General features: G+C 65.9%; 1 protein-coding gene across 5 annotated transcripts; it reads right to left on the reverse strand.

Moving 5' to 3' along the window:
- Window positions 1-121: 121 nt before the first annotated feature.
- On the reverse strand, window positions 122-25,595 carry BRD3 (bromodomain containing 3). 5 transcript variants are annotated; one of them, XM_037127617.2, is made up of 12 exons: window positions 25,489-25,595; window positions 15,332-15,657; window positions 14,644-14,781; window positions 13,645-13,738; window positions 12,683-12,897; window positions 10,631-11,002; window positions 8,822-8,950; window positions 6,664-6,855; window positions 5,464-5,699; window positions 2,787-3,079; window positions 1,849-1,992; window positions 122-316 (listed from the first exon to the last, which is right to left on the reverse strand). In XM_037127617.2, exons 2-12 carry the CDS (start codon window positions 15,542-15,544, stop codon window positions 201-203), a joined length of 2,142 nt encoding a protein of 713 aa, XP_036983512.2. In that variant the 5' UTR covers window positions 15,545-15,657; window positions 25,489-25,595; the 3' UTR covers window positions 122-200. The 5 variants fall into 5 exon arrangements, with proteins under 5 accessions (XP_036983512.2, XP_036983511.2, XP_036983508.2 ...); XM_037127616.2 differs by having other exon boundaries at window positions 1,849-1,974; window positions 13,645-13,792; XM_037127613.2 differs by having other exon boundaries at window positions 13,645-13,792.
- Window positions 25,596-26,132: the final 537 nt, after the last annotated feature.

The following is a 26,132-nucleotide window of genomic DNA, read 5'->3' on the forward strand; positions in this document are numbered from 1 at the left end:
TTTTTGAAGTCTCATACCTGCTCATAAAGTCTAGTGCACACATGACAAAAGACCTTTTGACCTATTAAAGCAAAACCGGGAAGATACCGTGACACTGGATTAAAAAGAAACCTGCACACCATGAACAAAAGTAGTAGTATATTATCCAGGAAGGAACACCGCAGAGGCCGGCAGGCGGGGCTGCGCCGGCGGCGCCGACCTCACTCCGAGTCGCTGCTGTCCGAGCTTGATCCGCTGGAGGTGCTGCTCCCGGACTCGGAGGAGCTGCTGCTGCTGAGCCTGGAAGGCCCTCCAGGGGGCGCCGCGCCCGATTTCTCTGGGGGAGACCAAGGGGCGTGAGGCTCATTCCCGCTCGCCCCGCCCACCTCGCCCCTGGCCCCGCCCACCAGCCCTCCGGGTACCTCGCTCCGCCCCACGTGTCTGCGGTGCTCATCTCCAGGCAGCCTTTCCAGCGCATCTGCCCCTTCCCACCCCACCGCATGCCTTGACCCGCCCACTCAGTAAACATGAACACACATCTTATCTACGTGAACTGATGTGATAATGAGGTCGCGGGGTGAAAAGGCCTCAATTTGGAGTCTGTTGAGTCCCTGGCCCGCAGCTCCAAAGGCCCTTGGGATTCCCGGAGGGGTAAGAATGTGTCTTTATAAGCAGCAACTTTGGGCCACACCTGACTTTATGCTAATGAGGGATCCCGGCTGGGGCCCCAGACAGGCACAGGATGTGGCTGGTCGCCAGAAGACCAAGCCCTGGGGAGGATAGGATGGCCTTATGCCTGGGAGGAGAGGGCAGCTCCTGGTCCCTAGGGCTGGCTCCGCCCACCTCTCAGCCCGGCTGCCGTCCGGAACCGCCTTCCCAGGAAACCCTAAGGGAAGTCCCGCGCCCTACTGCGCCGCTGCGACTCGGCCGGAACTGAGGTGGGAGTGTGGGGACCCTGTGGTGTACAGGTAGGTCAGGGGTGCGAGAGGCCCAGGACTCGCACCTGGGCCCTGGGGTGGGCTGATCTTGTGGGGCTGAGCAGACGGTGTCAGAACTGACCAGAACTTCTGGACACTCGTCCATCCAAGACCCTCGAGATGGAAAAAATGAAGGCAATGTACTAAAGGGCAGATGGGGAGTGGGCTGAGCATCCCCACCCACTGAGGAATATAGACCCCACTCATCAGTCAGGTGGCGCAGGCAGCAGCACCGGGACACCTCACTGCCCTCCCCAGGGCTGACCCAAGGGGAGCCCCCAGCCTTCGGGGACGCAGGCAGGCAGCAGAGCCTGTCCAAGCCGCAGCACCGGCTGATGCATGATCACTGAGATGGGACCGGGCGCTGACCACCCCCACCTGGGCACCACCCGGGCCCCACTGTCCCAGAGGCAGGAAAAGGTCTCTGCCGCTCCTTGCAGGTTCCAAAGGAAGGAGGCAAGGTGGCAACGCCCTGCTCCCCTGAAACGAGACCCGCAGTCCACAAAGCACAGGGCCCAGGCCGGGAGTCAGAGCTGCCCCCACCAGGGATGTTGGTTTTTAACACGCTGGGGACTGGTGTTACAACCTAGGGGCAGCCAGAAAGCTCACAGCAGGGGCTGGGGGTCAGCCTGACGTCCCCCAAGCCTCAGGGTCCAGTCCCAAAACACCACTGCTGGGCCTTGCCCGAGAGCCCTCTCGGAGCACTCTGGAAAGTGGCAGTCACAGATGCCGCCATCTGTTCACCCTCCCCATGGCCTGGACTTCTGTCCCCAGGTTACAGACAAGGAAGCTGGGGTCTCATGACATGGCGGAGCCACCGGCGCTCGCCTGGCCCTGCCCCCTCCGGAGAGAGCAGCCTGGGGTATGGCTGTGGGGACCCTGTGGACCGTACCTTTCTTGGCAGGCTTCCTGCTGCTCAGCTGCCCACTGACGTCCTGCAGCCGCTTCTCCAGCTCCTTCTTCTTTTCCTGAGCCAACTCCTCCTTCGACTTGGCTGCCTGCTTCTTCCCGCTGGTTGCTGTGGAAGCAGGAGGAGCTGAGACGGGGAGGGGAGAAGTGACAGGCAGCCGGCCACCAAGTGCGCCCCTCCACCTCCTGGATCTTCCCTGCCCCTGCCCGACCCCCAGGGCTGTGGCAGACTCTGCGCCCTCACCACGTACAGCTGTGCCTCCTGTTTCACAAAGCCCGAGACAAGAGCACAGACAGGACACGTGTGGCTTGGGGACACCCCCCGAGGAAGGGCAGGGCCACCACAGAAGCCTTGACCCTCCGACTCAGGGTGCTCCCTGCTGCCATGGCAACAGCAGTGAACCCGGGCCAGTGCCCAAGGCCACGGGGGACCGAAGAAGGGTCATAAAGCTCTCACTCCACCCACGTGAGTGGGTCCACCCAAGTGAGTGCCACATGCCCTGAGGGGTCCCATGCAGGCTCAGGAGTCCTGGGTGGACCTGCCCTTCCTCCCACTCCCCGGGACCTCATTCCCGTCCTGTGAGCCGGGACACGGCCCCAGAGCTGTGTCCCTCCGAGGAGGCTCGGGACCGCTGACCCTGGCTGGTGTACCCCAACATGGGCCCCAAACACAGAGCAGGAAAGGGTGTGCCCGGGACCTTAACTGCACTTGAGTGAGTGGGGGCAGGTAGCCAACCCGAGTCCTGGTTGCCCACCTGGTTGGGGTGGGGAGTGGGCAGAACCTGGGGCGAGGGGCTGCCAGGCTTCCCCTGGGGACTGCGGAGAGCACTCTGAGGCGGGGAGGAGGGGGAGGGGCTGCGGCGCGGCGCCCCGCCGCAGCGACACGCCCCACCCAGGCCCCGGCCCAGCCCAGCCACTCACAGAACGGCTTCCGCTGCTTCTTCTGTAAACACGACTTCACGTATCTCTCAAGCTCCCGCAGCGTGGTGGGCTTCAGCGTCTCAAAGTCGATCTCGATCTCATCGGGGTTGGAGTCCCTGAGCGAGGGCTCCCGGGACTGGATGATGTGCACCACCCGGCCCAGCTTCTCCCCGGGCAGTCGGTTGATGTCCAGGCTCAGCTGGCGCTTCTCGTCGTAGCTCATGGGCAGGCCCTCCTCCTCCTCCTCCGAGTCGTAGGGGGCCGAGGCCTGCTTGCCGCCCTTCTTCGGCTGTCTGAGGCAGGAGGCAAACAGCGTCGCGGCGTGGAGCCACCGTCCCCTCGGGTCCCCTGCCCGACCCGCTTCTGTCCAGCCCCTTCCTCTGTAGGACAAGGAACCCCTACCAAGGACGCGCTCAGACGGTGCCCCAGGCAGCCTGGGGCTGCTGGCTCGTCTGCAGGGACGGGCAGCCCCCGCTCACAGCTGGGTGGTCTCCAGGTCCCGCCCGGAAAACAGCCACCCGCAGCTCCCCACAGGCATTGACTCAATAGGTCAAAACCCATCTCGTGCCAAGTCATCCCTGAGGCAGCAGGCGGAGGGGCGGGAGTAGAAAACACGGGGGCAGGCAGGATGCACGGAGCTAGTGAACCCAGACGCAAGTGGAATGGATTACACGTGAAGTATAAACCACCTGAAAACCCCGTAGAAGAGAGAGACAAGCAGGCTGCAGGAGAAACGGGACCTGGCCCCGACTGGTGTGGCTCAGTGGATTGAGCACCGGCCTAAGAACCAAAGGGTGGCGGGTTCAATTCCCAGCCAGGGCACGTGCCCCCATTGTGGGTACACCAGAGGCAACCACACAGTGATGCTTCTCTCCCACTCTTCTACTCTAAAATTTTTAAAGGAAAAAAAAAAGGAACAAGACCTGACTCCGAGGTTTCCACCCAATTTAAATAGAATGACAGAAGTAGGCTAAAAAAAAAAAACAACAGAGAGAGAAATCGACCGTGTGAACGCTCATCCAAAGAAAGCTGCGGGAGCTCAACTCCCTTCAGCGACAGTGACTTCGGACAGAGGAGCGCCTGCCTAGGGACGACGGGGCCCCCTGACCACGAGGACACCGCACCTCAAACGTGGCCCATCTAAACACCAGGCCTCCAAGTTCATGAAGCAAAACCGGGCAGCGCACTACAGGGGGGGGAGAAATCCCCAGTTGGAGGATCCAGTCAGTTAGTAAAACAGACCAGCAACAGACAAGACCCCAACGATCACCCACCACGTCGATCTGACTTTTTTGTCTGTATGACGTTCACGCCCCAGGCACCCAGCAGCCGGGGCCCACACGCTTCTCCTCCAGGGCACGCGTGGCCCTCGCCGGGTGGGCCCCGAGACACACCCCAGGAAATGCGAGCGTGAGACACACCCCAGGACATGTGAGCGTGCCAACCGCTGAATCCACGACCGACACACTCCCAGAAAAGCCCCCTCGTATCTGCGGACGAGACGCTGCCCAAGGGCCCACGGTCCAGAGAAAGCCTGAAGGGAAATGAAAGAAGTTTTGAACAGAACGAAATCACGAGGCCTTGAAAGCCTGGTGTCGGGTAAGGCAGCGCCGGGGGCAGCTGCTTGGTGTTAAAAACGGAAAAACGGGGAAGCCTCAGAGCTCCCACCAGAAGCAGCTAAAGCGTAGCTCAGTGGATTGAGCACGGGCCTGCAAACTAAGGGATCGCGGTTCGATTCCCAGTCAGGGCACATGCCTGGGTTGCAGGCCATTTCCCAGCAGGGGATGCACGAGAGGCAACCATACATTGGTATTTCTCTCTCTCTCTCCTTCCCTTCCCCTCTAAATATAAATGAATAACACTAAGAAGCTAGAAAAATGAAAACATGTTAGGCCCAAAGCAAGCAAATGGCAACAGTGAAAGTAAGACCAGCAAGGAAGCAAGGAAGAAAGTGAGAACAGAGAAAAGCCAGAGAAAGCAGGACCACAGGTAAAACCGACCCATGTCTGGCCGGACTCACCAGGAAAACACACACCTTCCCATCAGCAGGGAAGATAGTAAAGGACAACGGGCCGGGGCCCTGCCGGCGCAAAGGAGGTCGGAGGGCATGGCCCACGCTCCGCTGCCCACGCCGTCCACAACCGCGGCACTGTCCGAGCAGGCACAGACCGCCCCGCCCACCCCGGACCACCAAGAACAAACTCATAACCCAGCTGGTCCTCCATCTGTGAAGAGAACTGAGTTCATGGTCAATGCCAACAGTGATGTTCTGGGCCCAGACCGCTCCGAGGACGGGTCCCAGCAAACGTCTGGGAAGGAAAGCCAGCTCCACAAACCTGCCCTCAGCCTGTCCTCAGCCCATCCTGGAGGCGGCCTTATCCCCCCACCAGACCTGGACTCAGACAGTGCAAGAAATCTTGACTTCGCCTCACCGCCCGGAAGGGAGAGAGGGAGTGTCCCCAAATTAAATTCCTGGGCCCAGGTCAGGGAAGTGTCCCTAAAGCCTTAAGATGCTGAGGTCCCCACCAGGCACGCAGGTTGGCTCCAGGGCCCTCCAGAGCCGCCACCTTCCCGGCCGCCCCCCCCTTGTTAGCCCCCCCTTGTTATGCGAGTTGTGGCGGCCTGGGTGGAGTCGGTGGGACAGGAGACCTAGGGGCCGGGCGACGGCAGGGCCCACCTGCCGGCCGCGGCCGTGCTGTTGGCCTTCCTGGCGGGCGCCTTCTTCTGCGGGGCGGCCTTGGCAGGTGGGGTGGCCTTGGCCTTTCTCTCATCCTCGGACCTGGCCTTGTGCCGCTCCTTGTCTTTGTCCTTGTCCTTCTTCCTCTTCTCCTTCTCCTTCTTCTCTTTCTTCCTCTTTGGCTTGTTCACAGGGGCCTGAGACAGGGCAGCCAGCTGCTCGTGCACGGCCTTCAGCTGGAAGAGAGCAGGCGGCTGAGCCGGGCAAGCAGCGCCTGGGGGGGGGCACCATACAGGCCCAGAGCCGCACTCCGCCCCCACCGCACCTCGGGGATGCTAACCCGTCACTGGCCCTCGGGTAAACTGCAGGCAAGGCGCCTGGTCACAGAGGCCAAGAGAGCAGCAGGGACACCCTGGTGAAATGAACACTCGGCCCGGGGCAGGTGGCTTTGTTCTCATCAAGTTTTATTTCTCAGGTGAGGAAGACAGAGGGTGGACCGGCTGCCCGAAGGGCACCAAACAGCAGGTCGAGGAGGTTGCAAGGACCCGGTACGGACGCGTGCCGGGGTACGTGCTCTCACTGTGTTTCTCGTCTCAGCGGCCCCAGGGACACGAGGGAGCCACCGCACCCCAGACCGGGCCCCAGACCGGGCCGGTGGGCAGACGGGCCTCCGGCCTCCAGCAGGCGCAGGGGCTGACACAGCAACCCGCCCAACAGCTGCGCCCCAGAGCCGTCTTCCGGCCGGGTCGTGTCTAACGAGGCTCGTGTCCAGGTCCGATGCCCACCCCACCCTGGTGCCTGCAGAAGGGCCACGTCCACTCTGCTCTCTCTTCTCCCTGCCAGAAACCCCAGAAATCGAGCACCTGCCCGCTGCCAGACCTCGCTCTCATCTCGTCATCCAAACAACACAGGTTGGAGAAAGCATCGGTGGCCCGAAGCTGGGGTGGGACAGCCCTGTGCCTGGGGGAGCCCGCACCCCTCCGATACAGGCTGCCAGGACCACATGGCCTGGCCTCCTGCCACTGCCCCCATCCCAGGCCTCTCTGGGGCAGCTGAGGCCCCTCACGTGCACTCACGGGCCTGCGTGCTCCAGCCACCCACAGGGACGTGAGCCAGCGAGCGCCCCTGCCCGAGGGGGCCCCTCCCAGGACACCGCAGCGGGGCAGGGGCCTGGGAAGCAGGGCTGTGCGCGAGGCCCACCTGCTCCTGCAGCTCGGCCAGCCGGGTGGCCCGCTCCTCCTCCGAGTCCGAGCTTCCCGAGTCCGAGGAGCTCTCCTCGCTGCTTCGGCTGCTCTCCGTGCCCTTGCTCACGGCCGGGGCCGCAGGGGCAGGCACCGTGGGCACTTCTGCCGGCTCGTCTGGCATCTTGGCAAACCGCATCTCAAACACATCCTGTGGGAGAGCAGGGGCCGCTTGAGGTCCCGGACACTACCCGAGGCAGCCCCTCAGAGGGGGCCCCCGCTTCCTGAGACGCCCTCAGACCCACAAGGAAGCTGCACAGAAGGTCGGGCCCTCCGAGGAGATGGCCTGGCTCGCTCCCCTCCCTCTCCAGGCAGCAGGCGAGGGGCCACGGCCTGCTGTGGCTCGGCATTTCCCTTCCGCTGGCAGGTCCAATGTCCCGGGGGCCTGCCACCTGGAGCCACACAGTGGGAGCGCTGTCCTGTGAGCTCTGGTCTGCTATGGGGTCCCCGCACCGGTGCCAGCTCCCACTTCCCCGCTTCTTTGCGTGGCTGTGTTGCTGCAGCACCAGGTAGGTCCAGAAGGCAGCTGTTTAAAAGGCAAAGGTCTCCTGTCGAGACCAGCACCCAGTGGGACCTCGGTCTTAGGAGCGCTGTGGCCAGGAAGCAGCAAGAGGAGACTTTGCTTTGCCAAGTTTGCATCCTGAATCCACCCAGGTTTACCCCCACAAGCTTCGAACCCACAGATGCGGCACTGGCTCCCAGAAGAGCCCACGCTGGGCTCTGGTCCCAAGACGCCCCTCCAGGCTGAGACTCTCCCAGAGGCAGGCCGGTGCCCAGGAAGCAGCGTGCCTGCTCAGCGCGCACACACGCAAAGCATGACTACCACATGTGCATGGCTCGTGCAGCTTCTCAGCCTCTGCAGGCAGAGCCAGGCCCCGGGCCGCGGCACTCGGCTCAGGCCCACCTCCCGCCAGCACTATCACCCAGCAATGACCCCACAGTGCTCTTCGAGGACTTCTGCACGGCCACAGTACGAAACCGTGGGTCCTGGTGGCTTCCTGTGGGTGTTCTGGGACCTCCGGGACCTCTGACCACATCACACATGAAAGGGGTTGGAAGGACCAAGGGCAGGGCCCCCCTGGGAGGAGAGGCGGAAACAGCGGACATGGCTCATGCCTCCCATCCGGGCCCTGGCGGCCGAGGCAGACACTGGGAGCACCTGCACAGGGGTTTCAAAAGGATTCCCAAGGAGGGACTAGGAACCGCTTAACAAACAAATGTCCTCAGTTCTGTGAAAAGAGAAGCTATTGGAAGAGGAAAGATGTCCACAATTCTTACTCTGTCCTCCAAAGAAATCCTCTGATTATTTACTGACTTCTCAGGATTTTATTTATTTTTTTTTGAGAGAGTGGAAAGGAGAGGAACAGAGGAAGAGAAACATCAATGTGTGGTTGCCACTGGCATGCCCCCTCCTGGGGCCCCGCCCACAACCCACACACTCGCTGACTGGGAATCGAACCAGCGACCCTTCGGTTTGCAGGCTGGCACTCAGTCCACTGAGCCACAGCAGCCGGGTCTGCTTGCACAGCATTTAAAACTGCGGTGCCATCAGTGCTTGGGAATGGCCCACAGCGAGCTGAGTGAAAACAGGTCCTGGGCACTGAAACATGGCGCAGCGCCCAGACTGACGGCAACGCGCACGCACGGCAGGGGCGCGCGCACGTCCGTGTGGGCTCCTCCCACTCGCCCTTGGGCCCCAACGGTTATCAGGCGCGCGCACGGCCGCGGTCACCCGATGCAATGTCCACCAGAGTCCTCCCTCACGGGCTCGGGACCACCCCCGCACCCCCAGCACAGGGGTTCACAGGGGCCCGCAGTCAGGGAGGCTGCCGGAGGGGGAGGGACATTAGGCGTCCCTCCCTCGGCGTCCAGCCAGAGCGTTCTGCTCGCTGCCCGCCCCGACCTAAGCCTGTAGCTTCCAGAAGGCAGAGGGGCCTATTTGTCACCAAGTCCCCGAGGGCCGTCAGGGCAAAAGTGCTGGGCAGGTGAGGCTCCGCGGTCTCCCCACAGGATGTCCCCCGAGACGCCTGTGTCTTTCCCCAGATCCCACCCAGGGCTGCTGATCCCACCGGTGCCCAGCAGGACCCACCCCGCCCCCCGCCAGCGCCTCGGGTTACCTGCAGCTTCCGGGCCATGGCCACCACCTCGTGGTCTGGCGGGTTGTACTTGTAACAGTTGGAGAACATTAGCCGGATGTCGGCTGCAAAGCCCTGTGCGTCCGGGTACTCGCGGCTGTCCATCTTCTTCTGTAACACAAAGGGGCGGGGCGTCACGGGCCCTGCCCGGCAACCTAGTTGCGACCGACTCCCCACCCCTGTGCACAGACGCGGGACCCTCCACTGCCGCCCCGAGATCACTAACACAGGAGCCCAGAGAGAGCAGGGGACAGGGGCTGGAGGGCTGGCAGGGGCCGGCTCAGGCCCCCAGAGTCAGGCAGACACCCCGTGCTGAAAACAGCACTGGCCAGGAAGCCAGGCTCCTGCCGCCCAGCCACCGTGGGACCCCTGCCTTTCCCAAAGCTTCCAGCTCGGCACACAGATCTTGTCACACGCCAAGGTCCCTGAGAGCAGGGGCTCTGCAGGGGAAGGAGCTTCTGGAAAAATACCCCACTAACCCTGAGGGTCCACTAAATTCACAAAACATCACTTGGTTTTTGCTCGGTAAAAACCCAGGTGCTAGCACCCTTCGCAGAAGTAGACCATCCCAGCAGGACAGTGGGGGGGGGGGTGAGCACAAGTGCCACCCTTGAGGGACGCTGCAAGGTGGCGACTGAGAACGAGGTGGGTGAGTGTTGCTGGTATGACGAACAGACTCCCCTCTCCTGCTGGCTCAGCGCAAGGCTCCAACAGGGTGGAGTCCCCCCAAGTGGCAGCCTTGGGTCCCCCAACCAAAGGCAGGAGTGTGAGAGCGCCCCTTTCTGGGAGGCCCAACCCTGCGCCCCCCACTCCCCAGGTCCAGGCCAGGTCCGGCCTTGAGGGGACCCGGGCCTGCGTGGAGACAGTGAGATGGGAGGGCGGCCCTGCCGGGTGCTGAGGGCCACCCAGCAGCTCTCAGCCCAGAGCCAGGGCCCTGCACAGCACTCAGGAGCCCACACTCCTGCTGTCCCCACAGTCAAAACCAGCCTGGAGAGAGCCAGCTAGACCACGGGCGAATCCGGAAAGAGGCAACCGAACCATCTCCAAGGATCATCACCAGGCAGAGGGTCAGCAGCAGACGAGGTGGTGCCTCTACTCTGCCTGAACCCTGACAAGAACTCTGTCTGCATTTCACTCCCACAGGGGAAAACGACCTAAACAAAAGCAGCTGCTCTGGCTGCTGTCGCTCAGTGGATTAAGCACCAGCCTGAGAACCAAAGGGTTGCCAGTCCAATTCCCAGTCAGGGCACATGCCTGGGTTGCTGACCGGGGTCCCTAGTAGGGGGCACATGTGAGAGGCAACCACACACTGATGTTTCTCTCCCTCTCCTTCTCCCTCCCTTCCCCTCTCTCTAAAAAGAAAGTCTTAAAAGAAAACAAGAGTAGCCGACATCACCGGGCTCCCAGTGGAGAGAGCACAGTCAATGGGTCCAGGGAAGCAGCCATACTGCGGGCTCAGGGGGTGTGGGAAGCTGCCCCACTAGTGGGTGCAGCTTCCGGCCCCTGCGGATCCCCACTGCTGCCGGAAGGTGCCTGGTGGTGGTGGTGGTGGTAGGCGAGGGGCCTCCTTGCCCAACCTGACAGGGACCCTCAAACGCTGCAGGATGGGAGGCAGGAAGGAACGTGAAAGACATGGGGAAACGAGGGGATTGGATGGAGACACAGCTGCAAACCCAGGGACGAGTGTTGCAGCACACAGCCCGTGGCCGCTCCGACCTGCCCTAGGGAGCCGGCCCCAGGACACTGGCCCCTCGGGGCAGGGACGAAGCCCACCCGCCGGTGGCCGCGGACCTTGACGGTGCTGAGGTCCATGGGGTGCTTGATGATGTCGTGGTAGTCGTGCAGCTCCAGCGCCTCGGCGTCCACCGGCTTGTAGAAGGGCCAGGCGTAGGCCGCGTGCTTCTTGGACAGCAGCTCCTTGAGGATGCTGTCGCAGTGCCGCAGCTGCTCTGACAGCTTGCCCTTCTTGCCGGCATGCTGGGGCACCTCCCCGTCCTCGAGGTCCTTCTTGGGTGGCTTGATGGGCCGGCCCCCGCTCTCCCGCCGCGCCACCACCTTGGCCTGCTTGGGGTCCGACAACGGCAGGGGCGACTCGCTCCGGCTGGCAGTGATGGCGGACGTCGTGGGCGTGGTGGTGTCCGCTTTCCGCTTCACGCCCTTTTTCTGTGATGGCAAAACTCCCCAGTGAGTGCCAGGGCCGTGCCCGGTCACGAGAGGGTGGGTCATCCCCCGCTGGGCTTCCGGAGCGCCAACCACCCACCAGGCACCAAGCAAAGCCATGCCTGCCGTGCTCGGCCACAGCCATCCTCCCAGCTGCCCCACGCAATGGGGGACGGAGGCTCAGAGGGGCTGTGTCAACGGCCCCAGGTCACACAGCTGGACATGGTGAAGCTGGACTTGGAACCTGCCCTGAGCTGCCCTCTCCCTCTGCCCCACGGCTCCGCGGTCAATGGGCTCGGCACGACGGAGCCGGGAGATACAGCATGCACTCCAGCCCCGCCTAAGCAGCACCCTAGGCTGTGCCTCGCCGGGGGCTCCAGAGTCAGGCGTGGCCAAGCAGGCACCAGACTGGGTCACCAGCGAGCTGGACTCTGGCTCGGGGACAGCAGGGACAGAGGGAAACTCCCAGACGAGGTCTCATAGCTGGTGTTCCAAGGACAACTGTGGGGTGCAGGAGAGGGGGAGGCATGCTGGCAGGGGCGGGGCGCAGGCAGCGGCAGCAGCAGCAGGCGTGGAACTGGGACTGCCCGGCCGAGTGGGTGGGCGGGTCTGGACCTGACCCTGAAGGCAGTGGGAGTGAGCTCGGGTTTCTGCAAGGAGAGGACAAGATGCTCCAGGGAGCCTTGAGTGGGCGTGTCTGGGGCAGACACTCCCAGGGGGCACGTCCAGGGAGTGACCTGTGGGAGCCACGACCTCCCCAGGCACAAAAGACCTGCCTACAGGCTCCCGGGCATCGCAGCCATCTTCCAAAGCCAGGAGTCGGTGTCCGAGACCAGCTTGGCTGGCTCGTGCATCTCAGCTCAGGCAGGCAGGGAGCCCCTCGGAGCCACAAGCACCCCACAGGGGTCCACTGTCTAGAGCGCCCATGGGGGTCGCCGCCCCAGCCTGCCAGGGGCACAGCTGGCCACCCACAAACACTTCACAGGCACCGACGAGACGCCAATCGCGTGTCCCAGAGGCCCGGGGGCTCGTCTGGCCGTGGCGAACAGGACATGCTCCCAAACCAGCCCGGCGCCAGGGGCGACCGGCCGGGTGCCACCCGGAAGTGCAGGCAGTGAAGGCCGGGGGAGGGGGGCTGCAGCCCCAGCGGCGAAGTGTTACCTTCCGGGAGCCATTAACCCCTCTGAGCGCCTGCTTCCTCATCTGTAAGATGGGGGAACACTGCCTGCCCCAGGGGGTCGCTGTGAGGGGCAAATTGGAGAAGACGGCACGTCAGGGGCTGCAGGGCTGCTCCGGGCCGGGCTGGGAGAAGTGGCTGGGCAGGCGGGGCAACCGCTGGGGCCTGCTCCTCGGGGCACGACCCGGCTGGGACCCCTCCCAACTGGCTCTCACACACCTTCCCCACTGGGACCTGGGCCCTGCAAGGGCCCTGAACCGTGGGCCCGAGTGCAGCCTGCCCTTGCCAGCTGTGTGACCTGCGGGTCCCTGAGCCTCGGTCTCCTCGTCTGCGTCAGGAATGAGGCACCTCTGACCCCGTGGGCACGGCGAGGACCACTCCCAAGTCCCATGTGCCAGGCGCCAGGCAGGCAGTCGGTGGCCGGGCACAGGTGGCCCAGGACCAGCACCCTCCCCCTGACCCCTGGTCAGGCCTCAAGCCAGCCTTACCCCCCAGAGGACACTCACCTTGACCACGGGCGGTGTGGGAGGGACCACAGGGATGACCGGCGTCACGGGTGGGGGTGGGGCGGCAGCTGGGGGCACGGGGACCGACGTGACGTTTGCAGTGATGGTTGGCACGGGGGTGGCAGCAATGACGGGCGTCTGGGAGACCGTGGGGGGGACATTCTGGAAGGGGGTCGCCGGGCAGACAGAGGGCATGGCTGCCACCTGCTGGGCACCTTGGGGACAAGGAAAGGAAACTGAACACACCAGGCTCTGCCCGGCAGACAGAGCAAACGCAGTCCTTCAGGAAGCTTCTAGACCGTCCAGGTGCCCGAGGAGCCCCTCTTCCCAGCACTACTGGCCCTGCAGCTCCGCCACCACCGTGGGGCCCGCCAAACCAACACGAGGCTGCCCACCTGTGGCCGGGCCCGAGCTGGCAGGAGAAAGCCCGCACAAGCCACGCAGCCTGGGAGGTAACTGCACCCAAGGAACTGGGGCGAACTCGGGGCCACCAGTGACTGGCTGAGTGACCCAGACAAGGCTGCTCGGCCAGGTCCGGCACACGCGGACCCTGCAGACCGGCACGGCCAGCAGCGCTGGAGACCTACCTGCCTGGCCTCTCGAGGGCTGGGCCGCCCTCGGTGAGCCCGTTCTGGGTTCCCGGACCAGGGAAGACCCCAGGGCTCCTAGCGCTAAACCTGGCCCCCACCTGGCTCCCCAGCAGGTGGCACGGCCCCTCTCCTGTCACAGAAATTACAAGGGCCAGAGAGACCAAGTCCCAGGAAGGAACAAAGGGACGCACGTGACACAGCAAGGCCAGTGTCCCCCACCCAGGGGGCCTGCACACTGAGTCGGCACCAGCGAGGGCCGCGGCCGAGACCCAGTGCCCGGGGTCTACGCCATCTCCGCCCAGACGGCCCACACGGGGCTCTCGGACTTCCACCGGCGGCCCCAGGCCAGAAGGATCGCACCCGCCCGCTTACCTGCGCTCTGGGCTCCCGCAGCCGGTTTCCGGCCTTTGCCCTTCGGGGCAGGGGGCAACAACTCAACCTCCTCCTGCGGCATCTGGGCCACTTTCTGCAGAAAAATTTTCTCTAAGGCTTGGGCCATTAGCACTATGTCATCTGTGGGCTGAAGACACGGGGAGAGGCGGGTTACACGGCGGGGAAGGGGCCGGGCGCGTGCAGCAGACGCAGCTGGCCGAGCTCGAGGGAACGCCCCTGGAGAACGTCGGGGACCCGTGGGGACCGGAAGGGGAGCCCTGCCGCCCGTCTTCACCACGCCGCCGTCAGAGCGGAGACCCCGCACGGCCGGGGGACTCCCCAATGCGCTCTTCACCCTGAAGACCCTCCCGGGGACACCTCCCCTCGCCGCGGAGCACCCCACGTCAGCCGGGGCGACTGAGTGTGGGTGTCACCACGCATTCAGCCACCTCCAACTGCCGTGCGGGGGGCGGGCGCCCGGAGTTTTCCACCTGCACCGGCTCCAACGGGGTTTCTACAGGGAAGGTGTCTAGGGCCAAGGGTACGGCGTTTCCCGTTTTTATTTTTACTTTTCGTTTTAGAAAGAGAAACGGAGGAAAAAGAGGGAGAGAAACGTCCATGTGAGAAGCATCACTGAGAGACAGAAACATCAACTGGCTGCTTTCCACACACGCCCGACCGGGGAACCAATCCTGCAACCCAGGCCTGTGCCCTGACCAGGAATCGAACCCAGGACCCTTGGGATTGTGAGACAGCTGTGTGACCTGCGGGGCCCTGTGACCCACAGGGCCGTGGCTGTGGATTGTTTTCAAGGGTCTGGTCTGCGTCACCTTCGTCTCAAAAGGCTCTTACTGCCTCGAGCACAGACGCGGCCCGCACGGGGCTGTGTGTGGGGGCCGCACGTGTCGGCCCGACCCGCTGAGCCCACCTGAGGGCCACGGCCAAGTGCCTGGCCCCCCCGGCCCCGCCCCCCGCACCTGCCCCGCCCTGTGGCCTCACCTTGTTGTAAATGTAGCAGTTTGTGAACATGGTGTTGAAGTCCTGCATGCACTCGCTCGCGCTCCAGTAGTAACTATTCTCCAGCCTCCTCCTGATGGTCCCCATGTCCATCGGGCTCTTTATTATCTTATGGTAATCCTGGGGGAGGTTTTCGCAGGCGTTACTGGCGGGTTCAACGGGAGGACCTCACAAACCCTGAGGGCAATGGCCTTGTGCTGCTCGGCCTTCCCAGCCTCACTGGGGCCGGGGCTGGCCTGAGGGCAGGTGGCCGCTGGCCTCTGCCCGGGCAAGGGCTTTGCGTGGGTGCAGGTCCACACTCTGAAGACCGGGGTGGGGGGGTCCAGCACCACCCCCACGCCAAACCTCGCTCAAGGCCCCTGGGGAGATGGGCTGAGCCGGGGCCAGAGCCCAGCCGCCAAGTGCTGACAGCCTGCAACACCCGGGGTTCCCTACTGGGGACCAAGGAGGAGCCGCCGCGCGGAAGCTCTGCACTGAGCAGCAGCCGGGGCGGTGGGTCCGGGGGCACGGGGCGGCCGGGAAGGAGCGGAAGGCTGTCCCTGCACCTGCGGGCAGATGCCCACCATCCTCCGTGCTGCAGGCAGGGGCTGTGCCAAACTACCCGCACAGCCGAGGCTCGGGTACCGCCTGTGCCCACGCCCGCCCACGCGCCGGGGCCATGGGCACTCACGGGCAGGTTCAGCTTGATGGCGTCCACGGGCTGGTAGAAGGGCCAGGCGAACTGGTGCTTCCAGAGCGTCTTCACCACCACGTTCTGCATGTACTGCAGCTGGTTGGTCTTGCGGCCGGGCTTGGCAGGGTTGGACACCTCCGGCGGGGGCGGGTTCACGGGGCCCGGGGCCACCGGCATCCCCGGGGGCGTGGCCGTCGTCGTGGCGGACATCCTCCGGCAGCGTGCTCACTGGCCGTCACAGCAGTGGCTCAGGGAGGCCCTCGCACCCTCCGTGCTGCCCGCAGAGGCGCGGCATCCCGGTTCCAGGCCGGACCAGGCAGCACCTGCCAGGGGGAGGGACGGTTACCCGGGCCTGCCGCCTTCCCAGCCTCCACGGCCCCCGGCAGTCCCGTGTGCCGCGGTGGAGCCCCGTGCCTTGGCCCAGCCTGTGCTCACCTGCCACTCAACCACTCTCTGCTGCTGTCAAGCTGGGGGACAGGGAGGCGCAGGGAACAAGCAATCACACGAGCACCGGCCACCTGGGCAGGTGGGGCAGCCCAAGGGTGGGGAGGTGGCTGCAGGCAGGGAAGGCCAAGGGCTGAACTGGGCTCACTGGCCACTGCCCGTCCACCCGCCTGCCAGAGCTCAGGCGGCACTGTGGTGACTTCGTAGGGAACGTCACAGCAGACCCCACAGAGCCGAGCCTGGCAGGCACAGCCCCTCTGGTCGGGTTCCGCCGTGACCGCGACAACTGAGGGCCGGCTCTGGGTTTGTGATGGCTGGCCGGCTGTGACACCGCTGGCCCTCAGCCAATCGGGAGGGCAACCTCAGTGAGGGCCCAGTGACTGATGGGACGGCGGGAGGCGGCTGCAGACCTTGCCCAGCACTGTGGCCATCAGGAGAGTGTGGAGCTGGACAGGAAGCAGCATCACAGCCCCAGAGGTGGCCAGGACACCGACTCGACCCAGAGGGGCGTCACCCAGTGCGAGAGCGCACAGGGCACCCCAACATCTCCAGGGCGGGAACCAGTTCCACCCGCAGGGCAGGCGCGGTGGCCACTCGCAGCTTCTCCCTCGCGTCCCTCCCCTCACACAGGTCGGGGCTGGTGACCGTGCCAGCACGTGAGGGGACGGGTGGCCTTTGGGAGGACCAGCCACCCCAGGACTCACAGTGGCAGGTCAGGGACACCTGGAGACCTTCCTGAGTTCCCCAGGGCCCCGGGGCCTCTGCACCAGCGGCAGGAGCCACAGTCAAGGCCGTCGCCCAGAGCACTGGCTGGGAAACAGACCCCCACTCTCCCCCACCACAGCCCCGAGCGAAGGGGGCTCAAAGGAGCCTCGGACACACCGCACCCACCAAGCAAGCCTGCCCGCCCCGAGAAGCGACCCTTCCAGCCCCCCAGGACATCGGATCACCCACCAGGTGCCCAGCCCTGCCTTCCACGCCCCCTGGCGGCCAGCCGGAGCCAGTGGGCAGGTCACACAGTGTCATGGCCCCAGGCTGGTGGCTCCCTGGGGACCTCGGCGGTGTCAGCCAGTGCTAATGGCACCAAAGCTGTGTCTGCACCACCAGGACGCCCCTGAGCCCAGAGACCTGGCTCCGTAGCACCTCGCTGCCCAGCGCCCACGGCCTGCAGGTCAGCGCATCCCAACTCTGCCCCATGTGACGACTGGTCTGAGCACCGCCGCCCCCTGCTGGCATCTCCACGAAGCCCCTCAGGGGTCCACCCTCCCCACTCAAGACCCTCAGGGGCTCCATCACTCAGCATCAGAGCACCGTCCCCGCTCTGGCCAGCTGCGCCCAGTGTGGCCAGTGACTCATATCCCGGTCCCAGCTGCTGTGATGGCAGCGGCCCACGCCCTCCTCACACCCCGCCTCTTCTGGGGCCCCCACCCCACCTCTTCTGGGGCCCCCTGCTCCAACACCAGCACCCACAGAGGCCCGGGTATCCGAGGCCGCAGAAGACAGCCTCCCGGTGCTGGTCCCAGCCCCGGGCCCCCATGAGGCTCTTTAAGACCCAAGGGATCCGACACCGCCCGCAGGCCAGGGCCAGGCCAGCAGCAAGTCCCGCACGCGCCTGCTGCTTTGCCCGCTGCCTGCGCAACGGCCCCCCGACCCGGCAGCAGAGGCGGGGGGGGGGGGCAGCAGGCTCCGACCCACTGCCAGTGCCGGGTGGGGAGGCACCTGGCGCTGCTGCACGGCCCAGAGAGCCAGGAAACGGGCAGGGACTGGACAGGACCTGGGCACTCGGAGCCTGGAAAAGGCCAAGGCGAGACCAGCCTCCCCGAGCCCCAGGACAGACAGGCGTGGCTCACTGCAGGGACCAGCTCCGCACACGTGGCTGAGCAGGAAGACGGCGCCAACCTCGGCCGCAGGGCGCATCCCGATCGGACGCACAGGGCGGCACAGCAGCCGGAGGGGGCCTGAGTGGACAGATGGGGCGGGACCCACGAGAGGCGCCTGAGAGTGTGGGGCCGCACCACTCACGTGCCCTGAACCCAATGCCGGTTACTGTGGGCCACCGGGAGCCCTTCCCCCACGGCCTGGGGGGCTCCCCTCTTCCGAAGAGGTGGGTGCCTCACCCCAACACCCCACAGCCCGAGACCCCCTGCAAACATGTGGCAGGCCTGCCTCCTGCCTCAGAGTCCCCTCCTGGCTTGTCCTTTGGCCCCGGCGCCAGCTCGGCAGGGAGGAGAGACAGCCAGCCTGTAACGCCGCCCAGGAGAGAGGGAAGCTGAGAGGGCCCCCTGGCCATAAAGTGGCACGGGCCACCCCTCCCTGTCCCCTCCCGGGGTGGCGGGCAGAGCAAAGGAGACCAGCCCTGACCGGCGTGGCTCCCCGGGCTGAGTGTGGTCCCACAAAGCAAAAGGTCGGCCGTTCGGTTCCCAGTCAGGGCACAGGCCTGGGCCGGGTCCCCCACTGGGGGGGTGTGTGTGCGAGAAGCAACCACTCGTTGACATTTCTCTCCCTCTCTCCCTTCCTCTATAAAAGTAAATAAAAAATTGCGGTTCGATTCCCAGTCAGGGCACATGCCTGGGTTGCAGGCCGGTTCCCTGCAGGCCAGTTCCCAGCAGGGGATGCGCAAAGGGCAACCATACATTGATGTTTCTCCTTCCTTTCCCCTCTAAAAATAAATAAATAAATTTAAAAAAAAAGTAAATAAAGTCTTTAAAAAGAAATGCAAAGGAAACACACAAGCTGATTGGGGTTCCGCACCAGGCAGCAGTGTGCTCCCTTAGAGGGGAGACCCAAGGGCGCCCCCCTAAGAGGGGCCGCAGCACCACCCCAGGCCTCTGCCTCGGCAGGGGCTGCAGCCCCGGGGCCGGCATCCCCGCTTCTCCCCGCCTGCCCGACCGGTCCCACCAGAGCCCACTGGTCAGCGCCAGGCCGGGGCGCTCAGAGGGAATCCACCAGGCCTGGTGGGGAAGCGAGGGGCCAGAGACCCGGCACCTTCCGCCCAGACACAGCACAGAGCCCAGTGGCAACTCCGGCCGATGCCCAAAGCAAACGGGGCGGGGGGGGGGGGGGGCGGGGGGTGTTCCTGGGGGTCCACACACAGGAGGAGAACTTCCCCGGTGTCAAGTCCCCGGCAGCCCCTCAGGTTGGTGGCCCGCAGTCTGCAACTCCACAGCTGTTGACCGTCCCCTCTCCTCCCCATGGGGGTGGCAGGGCAGCTCTGGGCGTCTGCACCCCACCCACCACACGCCTGCAGTGGCGGCCACCTCACTCCAGAGAGCTGCTTATTTATTCGCAGACGACGCTCCCTGGTGCGGTGTGCGGTTGTGGAGGAGGGACTCCGAGGCGGTCGGCCCGCAGCAGGGAGGTGGGGCTCCCTCGGGCACAGCCCGGCAGGGTCGGGCCCAGTTCCTAAGAGGGACACTGAGGCTCTGAGAAGGGCCCCCACTCCCCGAGGCCGGACCAAGGGCAGGGCAGCACCTGCAGCTCCGGGGAAAGTCGGACGACCCGCCTTTGACAAGGGAGAGTCCGAAACCACCCAGAGCGGAAACGCAGACAAACCGCAAAGCCCTCGAACCATCAGGCAAAAAATCCCAGACCTGCGGTTCTGGCAAAGTCCTGAACGAAGGACCCCGAGGGCCAGGTGGAGGTTTCCAGAGTGGGCGGCCAGCAGAGGCGGGGTGCCTGGCTGCTCCAGGTCACACACACCCCACGCCACAAGCTGCACCCCACACCACCCGGCCCGGCCCCCACCCGCCCAAGGCCAGGAGAGCTTGCCCGAGTCTCCCGGCTGCAAGGTGGAACCGGCCTGGTCGCTGAACCCCTTCCCAGGTCCCTGAACTCTGGGACTCGACTCTAACACAGACACCCAGCCCCTGTCCCCCTGCTCAGCCCAGAGGGACCCATCAGCATCCGGGACAAAACAGGCAGCAGATGGGAACCTCTGGACACCACCACGGTACAAACACCCGGAGGATTCGGCAGCAGCCGCCCCGGCCCTCCTGCCACAAGGCCACACCTGGGCAGAGCCGGGCATTCTGGGACAGCCCACCCCCAGGGGTGGCGGGGGATGCCAGCCTCCAGCCACCAGGTGGACAAGCCCTGGAAGGTGGGCCAGGAGCCGGGAGCCCTCACTGGGCCGGCGGGGATGGGGGAGGGACACCAAGGAAGGGGCCAGGCCGTCACCAGTCTGCAGGACACGGGTTGGAGGACACAAGGGTCCCAGCAGGCTCCCCGTGGGGGCCGGAGGGGCAGGCTCCTGTGTCCGGTCCAGGGCGGAGGTGTGTGGGGACAGCGTGGGGTGGGCGGCAGAGGCAAAGAGAAAGCCGGGGAGCGAGCACCCACCTCAGCAGGGGGGTCGGGGCCTGCTGGGACCTCGCCCTTCCCCCCTGCCCTGTTCAGGGAAACCAACCCTGCCAGCAGCAAGACTGGCCTCCTGGGGGGCCTGGGGCCCCACCTCCTGGTGCCCTGGCTTGGCTTCGTGGGGGTCACGGGAGCCCCAATGTCCCAGGGGAGGCTGAGAGATGAAGGGGAACAAAGCCACCCAGGTCCTCTACGAGGCCACCCCCCACCCCAGACCCCGTGCTACCACCTCTCACGGCCCCCTCTCAACAATCCCACCCCTGGCCCAAGGAGCTGAGGCTGCAGAAGGCGCTGGCCTGAGGGAGGCCGCCGGGGCGCCCGGACCCCAGGTGGCCAGGCCAGTCCCACCAACCAGCCCAGTGGCTGCCCTGGAGCCTCGGGCCTCAGGAAACAGGATCCGGGAGGGGAGGGGAGGGGAGGGCGGGGCTTCAGTGATGGACGGAGCCAACTGCTGCCTTCCGTGGGGCTGGGGGCCCCAGGGCGGCCACCGGAGGAGCCCCAGGGGAGGGAGGGCGGGCAGGCGCGGGCCAGGAGCACACCTGGACAGGCAGGAAACGGGGCCACCACGCTGTCACCCAAGGGGCCTCTGACACTGCAAGGCAGCCCCAACCACCCCAACCGGGCCCCACGCTTGCCCTGGGGCCAGAGCACGGCTGGCCCCCCACAGAAGGGCCCCAGGAGCCCCGCCCGCAGCCTGTGAGCCACTCCACAAGCACCCAGCACGGGGCCCTCCCGCCACGAGGCCACACCTCGGCACAGCCGCAGGCAGAGCTGTGCTCTAGGACAGCCGGCCCCCAGGGGTGTGGGGAGGTGGGCGAGGGGGAGATGAAGCCCAGAAGGCGGGCAGGGGTCGGACCCTGGGGCGATTCCCTGGATCTGGAGGACTGTCCGGCAGCCGTGGCGCCCTTTGCCCACGACTCCACACCCACGGCTCCTGCAGGACCGGGCACCCTCACGGAGGATGGCTTCCTTTCTGGCCAGAACATCAACTCCACGTGGGCCCACAACTCCCGCTGTGGCAGCACCGCCGACCCCGCCGAGCACAACTCGCTGCTCACCCTGGGGGCCAGGCCAGCCGCAGCCTCGCCTGCAGGGACCAGGGCTCAGCGTGCCCTCGGCTGCACCAACCCAGAACCTTCCAGAGCACAGCCCGGCCGGGTCTGCCCAGGGCCAGTCTCCACACTCACAGGAGCAGGGCTGTGAGCGCAGCAGGGCCCGGACCCCCGACCAGAAACAAAGTCTCCAGCAGGTGCCACTTCTTGGCCTGCACACCAAACCAGAGCCCAGGACCCAGGAAGGTCGCAGCCGCATGCACTCGTGCCCGCAACAGGGCCCTGAACCCCTGAACGCCCCTCCCCTGCAGGGGCTGGCTGTCCTGCACACAGTGCTGCCCTTCCTCTCGGGACCTGTCCCCCCAGGACCACAGAGGGCAGGCATGTGCCCACCCCTCATCACAGAGCCCAGGGACCAGAAGCATCTGGCCACCCTCCCCGTGCTCAGGGGTGGTGCCAACTCACACCCGGGCCCAGCCCCGCCCCGCCCCTTGAGCTGCCCGTCCCAACGGAGCACTGTCCCATGCACCACGCACACCTGACACAGGCATCCGCAGCCCGAGCCAGAGCACACCGCACGGCCAGAGGAAGCGGCAGTCCCCGGCAGGTCTCTGTCCTTCCCTCAGACCCCTGGCGGCAGCCCCCAGGAGGCCCCTTCACCTACCATCCCACCTACGAGAAGTGAGGCCGAGGGAGCAGGATGCAGGGGCTGGGGGAGACCGGGAGCCACGGCCACCGCCCCACCCTGGTGTCCAGGGCAGTGGCCCTGCCCACCCCCCTCTCCAGCCACCTCTTGGGAAATCAGGGGCTCTGCCAGGCTCCCAGCACCCGCCCCCCCAAGTACAGGCTTGCAGGTGCCCGCAGCACGTGCGCCCCTGCCCACGAGGAAGGCGCCCGGAGCCCCAGAGAGGGGATGGCACCAGGGCCAGAAGGTGGACGGTGCCCATGTGCTTGCACACTGGCCAGCCCCTCGGGGTGGGAGCACCTGGAGGCAGTGAGGCTGGTTGAACACAGCGGGGTGGGTGCCTTATCTGGAGCCTGCAGCCGGCAGGGCCGAGGCCCAGCACCGGCTCCTGGCACTGGGCGGGCACCCGGAGCGCTGGTCTCCCTGCTCAGGACAGACACGCCCAAGCCCTGGCTCCTCGGGACAGTGCGGTGTCTGCGACACAGCTGTCCCCACCCGGGCCCCGCCATCACCCTCCTAAACGTCGCTCTGGAGACACTGCACCCGGCTGAGCCCAGCTGCGCGTCACAGGCAAGAAACCTGGCTGAGCAACAGGACACCAAACACCAAGACGCCTGCTCCCCAGGGCGCTGGAAAAGCACTTTCCCGAACACTCCCAGACCCTGACGCTGTCCAACACGTGGGGGGCTGTGGCAAGGAGGGAGGGACACTATCCCACAACTTCTTCCGGCGGGCTCTAACCGGAGGTCAGAAAGGCCCCGAAACGGAGAGAGGCTGACTGAGCACGGGTGCCTCCCGGAGGGTCACGGCCAGGGGAAGGACCCCCTCGGCCCACGGCACGGAGGCGGCACAAGGCCTGGCCCCTGTCCCCACACTAAACCTGCACCTTGTCGAGGGTCCCCCAGCGTGGCTGCGCCTGCCAGAGCCCTGAGGTTCTCTGATGGTGGGTGCCCGGGACAGGGGCACAGACTGCCCCGGGGCTTCGTGCCCACGGGGCTACTGAGAAGGCTCGAGGTGGCCTGCAGTGACCCAAACACCTGTTGATGCCTTGAATCAGGGGCAGAGCCTCAGGTGGGTGGGATGGAGGGCACTCAAGCTGACCTGTGTCGCCAGAGTCCCCACCCCCAAGTTCCCAGAAGGCGGGTGTGCAGCACACGGGGCACTCGAATTTCCCCGGAAGGCGAGAAACGCTTCCACCAGACACCAGAAGCCCAGGCCTGCCTGGCAGGGGGCACCAGCTGCCCATACCTGCACCCTGCCCATCAGTCAGGGGGACACAAGAGGAGGAACCCGCCACTTCCCACCCACACCACTGAGCCAAAGGCTGCAACGGCCCCCCAAACCAAGACACCTCTACGGGAGTTCCCCAAGGACCCACAGAGGAATGCAGCTCTCCCAGCGAGAGCAGAGCCCACCAGCAGTGGACAGCAAGCCAGGCAGCCAGGGTGCTGGGCACCGAGGCTGCGACCCGCTGGCCCCCCCCACTCTGGGGGCCTCGGGCCAGCCCTGCCGCCAAGAACCAGGAAGTGGCCTGCAGCTCGCCACAGTGGGCTGGCAGCGCGCCAACCTGGGGGAAGCAGCGCAGGCAGGCGGGACGCCGGAGGATTCGCTCGCTCACACCCCCCACTTTCCCTTTCTGCCCAGGGCTGCGGAGCTCGGCGAGTCCACGGCGGGAAAGCGTGTGTACAAACCCCGTATGCGAAGCGCCTTCCCAAGCACGCGGGAGCTGCCGCCGTTGAAGAAAAGCAAACACTCCACTTTCCCAAAACAAACCAAACGCTGCCACTGTGCCAACCGCCCACCCCCAGAACCAGCCTTAAATCCCTCCTCCAGAGCCCCCCCCCCCCACCGTGGAGGGGTGGCCACTGAGGAGGAGCTGCTTGCAGGCAGGTATCCAGCGGCTCGGGGACCCTGAAATGGGGCCCCCAGGTTTGCGAACAGCCAGGGAAGTGCCCCCCTCGGCCGGCACGGCCTTCCGCCCCCCCACAGCTTTGTCCCAGCCTCCGAGGAGCGGTAACCGCCAGCGCAGAGCAAGGCCTGGGGCAGAAAAGGGCAAACACAGACCTCTATTTGCAAACCAAAGGCCTGCCTTCGGGGCTGCGGGGGAGGGGCGGCGCAGGAGTCCCTAACGCCAAGGGGCTCCCCCTTGCAGGAACTTAGAACTTTTCTGGATTCCCCCTGAAAGCACAAAGTGCCCCCAAGAAGCAGGCCAGACCAGGCGACCTTGCCCCGGTTTCAGGCTTTCCTAGGGCCTCTCCAGGGACCCAGAACAGAAGCCCCACGCCAAAGGAAAGATCGAGGGACAGAGAACGTCTCTCTGGGTCCTCCCCCTCCCCCGGGGTGGGCGGCGGGGCTTGAGGTATGGTCTGAAGAAGCGGGGCTTCCCTAGCCCGACGGTCAGCCTACTGAAACACACCCTCCCCCACCCCTTAACTTGCAGTCAGGAACCCAGTTAACACGGCTACGAACTTCTGGAAGGAAGCTTTCCGCCGAAAGCGAGGGTCGAAGAACACTCGCGGATCGGGCCCGAAGGAAAGGACGCACGAGATAACCCACCGTACTGCCCCGGAGCCCTTCCCTGCAGACTCGTCCCCGTGCCCCCACTTTTGTCTCCGAAACTATCCCCGGGGAAAAGGAGGCCGCGCGAGGCCGCCACCCGGCCCTGCCCCCAGAGGACCAACCGGTGGGGGAGAGAGGGCCCGCCCCCCCCGAGCCCCCAGCTTTACTCTAGGGGAGACCAGTGGGCGTGGGAACATTGGGGGTTCGGGGTGCCCGATGGCCTTGGACCCCGTTGTCACGCCAGTGCCCACCCCGAGTAGGAAACAGAGGAAGCAACCCCGCTTTTCGCGCTCCAACTCGACCTCGCCCGGTTTAGGCGTTTTTTCAGGCTAATTTCAAAACGGGAACTGCATCTCCTCCCGGCTCCACTGCACCGACCCTGCCAAGGGGCTCAGAGTCAGCACGGGACCCCGAACTCACTCTGGGGGAGCGCGCTGCCCCCGAGCCACGCCGCCGGTTCCTGGGCGGCCACGCAGGGCCGGGGCTCGGGCTTGGCCTCGCCCCCAGCCCCGGCCGCGTCCACCACCCCAGCGCGAGCCTCGCGGCAGCGGCAGCAGCAGCTGGGAGCCGTGGCAGGCTGGGCGGGGGCAAGGAAAGTGGCGCCAGAGCGCACGACGCGGCCCGGGACGCGCCGCGCACCTCACCCGCCGCGTCCTCCCCTGTTTCCCCCTCCAAAAGATGGCGGGCAGAGGAAAGGGGGAAAAAAATCCCTTCCGTGAGGCAGGGCGCGCGGAAGACAGGCGGGCGCGGGGCGCGCAGGCCGTGCCAACTCCAGGCTGCGCGCCTCGGCCGCAGCGACGCCCCCGAGCCCCGGACGCGGGCGGCCGGGGGGGGGGGATGGGAGGGGGGCGGAGGGGAGGGGGCCCGGACGGCTGCCGCGCTTTGTTGCATCGTGGCCGCGCACAAAGGCGGCGGTGGCGGCGGCCCCGGGGCTCGGCTCCCCAGAAGCGTCGGCGGCCTGCGCTGGAGAGCGCGGGGCCGCGCTGTCGGGCCTGCACCGCCCGCCGCCGCCCACGCCGCCCGCCGCCCCGCGCGCGCAAGGAAGCAAAAGAAAGGCGTACTTGGCCTCGGCGGCTCCGGCGGCCGTCCCCTCCCGGCCCGCGCGGCCGGCTCCTCTTTGGCTCGCCGGCCCCGGCAGCATAATAGACGCGCCGGAGCCGTGCAGGGCTCATGCGCTGCGCCGCGGCGCCTGGCGGGAGTCGTAGTCCGCGGCCGGGACCGCGCCGAGGCTGCCCAGGGGAGGCCGTGGCGCGCGGACTACATGTCCCGGCCCCGCCGGCGCCGCGCCCCACCCCGCGCGCCCCCGCCCGCCCCGCGGACCCGGCCGCGAGCGGGGCCGGGCCAAGGGGCGCGCTGGGGCGGGGCGCCCGCCCATCCGTCCGACCCCGGCGACAAGGCGGGGACCCTGGGCAGCCCTCCCTCTAATGGAGGAGACTTGCGCCTCCGGCGAATTTCCTGGTGCCCCACGGAGGCGTGGAAAAGGCGGGAGCACGGCCATTGCCAGCCCGCCCGCCTATCCGCCGCTACCCGCATCCGGAGTCTCCAAGCCCGGGGTAGAGGATCGACCTAGAACTAGGCCGTACACTGCCGGGGCGGCGCGCACCTACGGAGCGCCCTTGTTTGTAAACAAACCGCGTTCCTAATTAGCCAGGCGGGGACGCGCGCGGGAGGGCAGGGGCGGGGCTGTGCTGGGCCGCGCCCCCAT

The sequence above is a fragment of the Artibeus jamaicensis genome, unplaced genomic scaffold (genome assembly GCF_021234435.1).
Source record: "Artibeus jamaicensis isolate MK-2021 breed Jamaican fruit bat unplaced genomic scaffold, CSHL_Jam_final contig_471, whole genome shotgun sequence".
In the NCBI taxonomy this organism is placed as follows: domain Eukaryota; kingdom Metazoa; phylum Chordata; class Mammalia; order Chiroptera; family Phyllostomidae; genus Artibeus; species Artibeus jamaicensis.

Bases quoted from the DNA above. Each gene is read 5' to 3' on its own strand.
- BRD3 (XM_037127613.2), bottom strand. From the start codon at position 15,544: ATGTCCGCCACGACGACGGCCACGCCCCCGGGGATGCCGGTGGCCCCG. The intron at 14,782-15,331 runs GTGAGTGCCCAT...AACCTCCCCCAG, and splicing joins CCATCAAGCTGAACCTGCCC to GATTACCATAAGATAATAAA. The intron at 5,700-6,663 runs GTGGGCCTCGCG...GCTCTCTTCCAG, and splicing joins TGGCCGAGCTGCAGGAGCAG to CTGAAGGCCGTGCACGAGCA.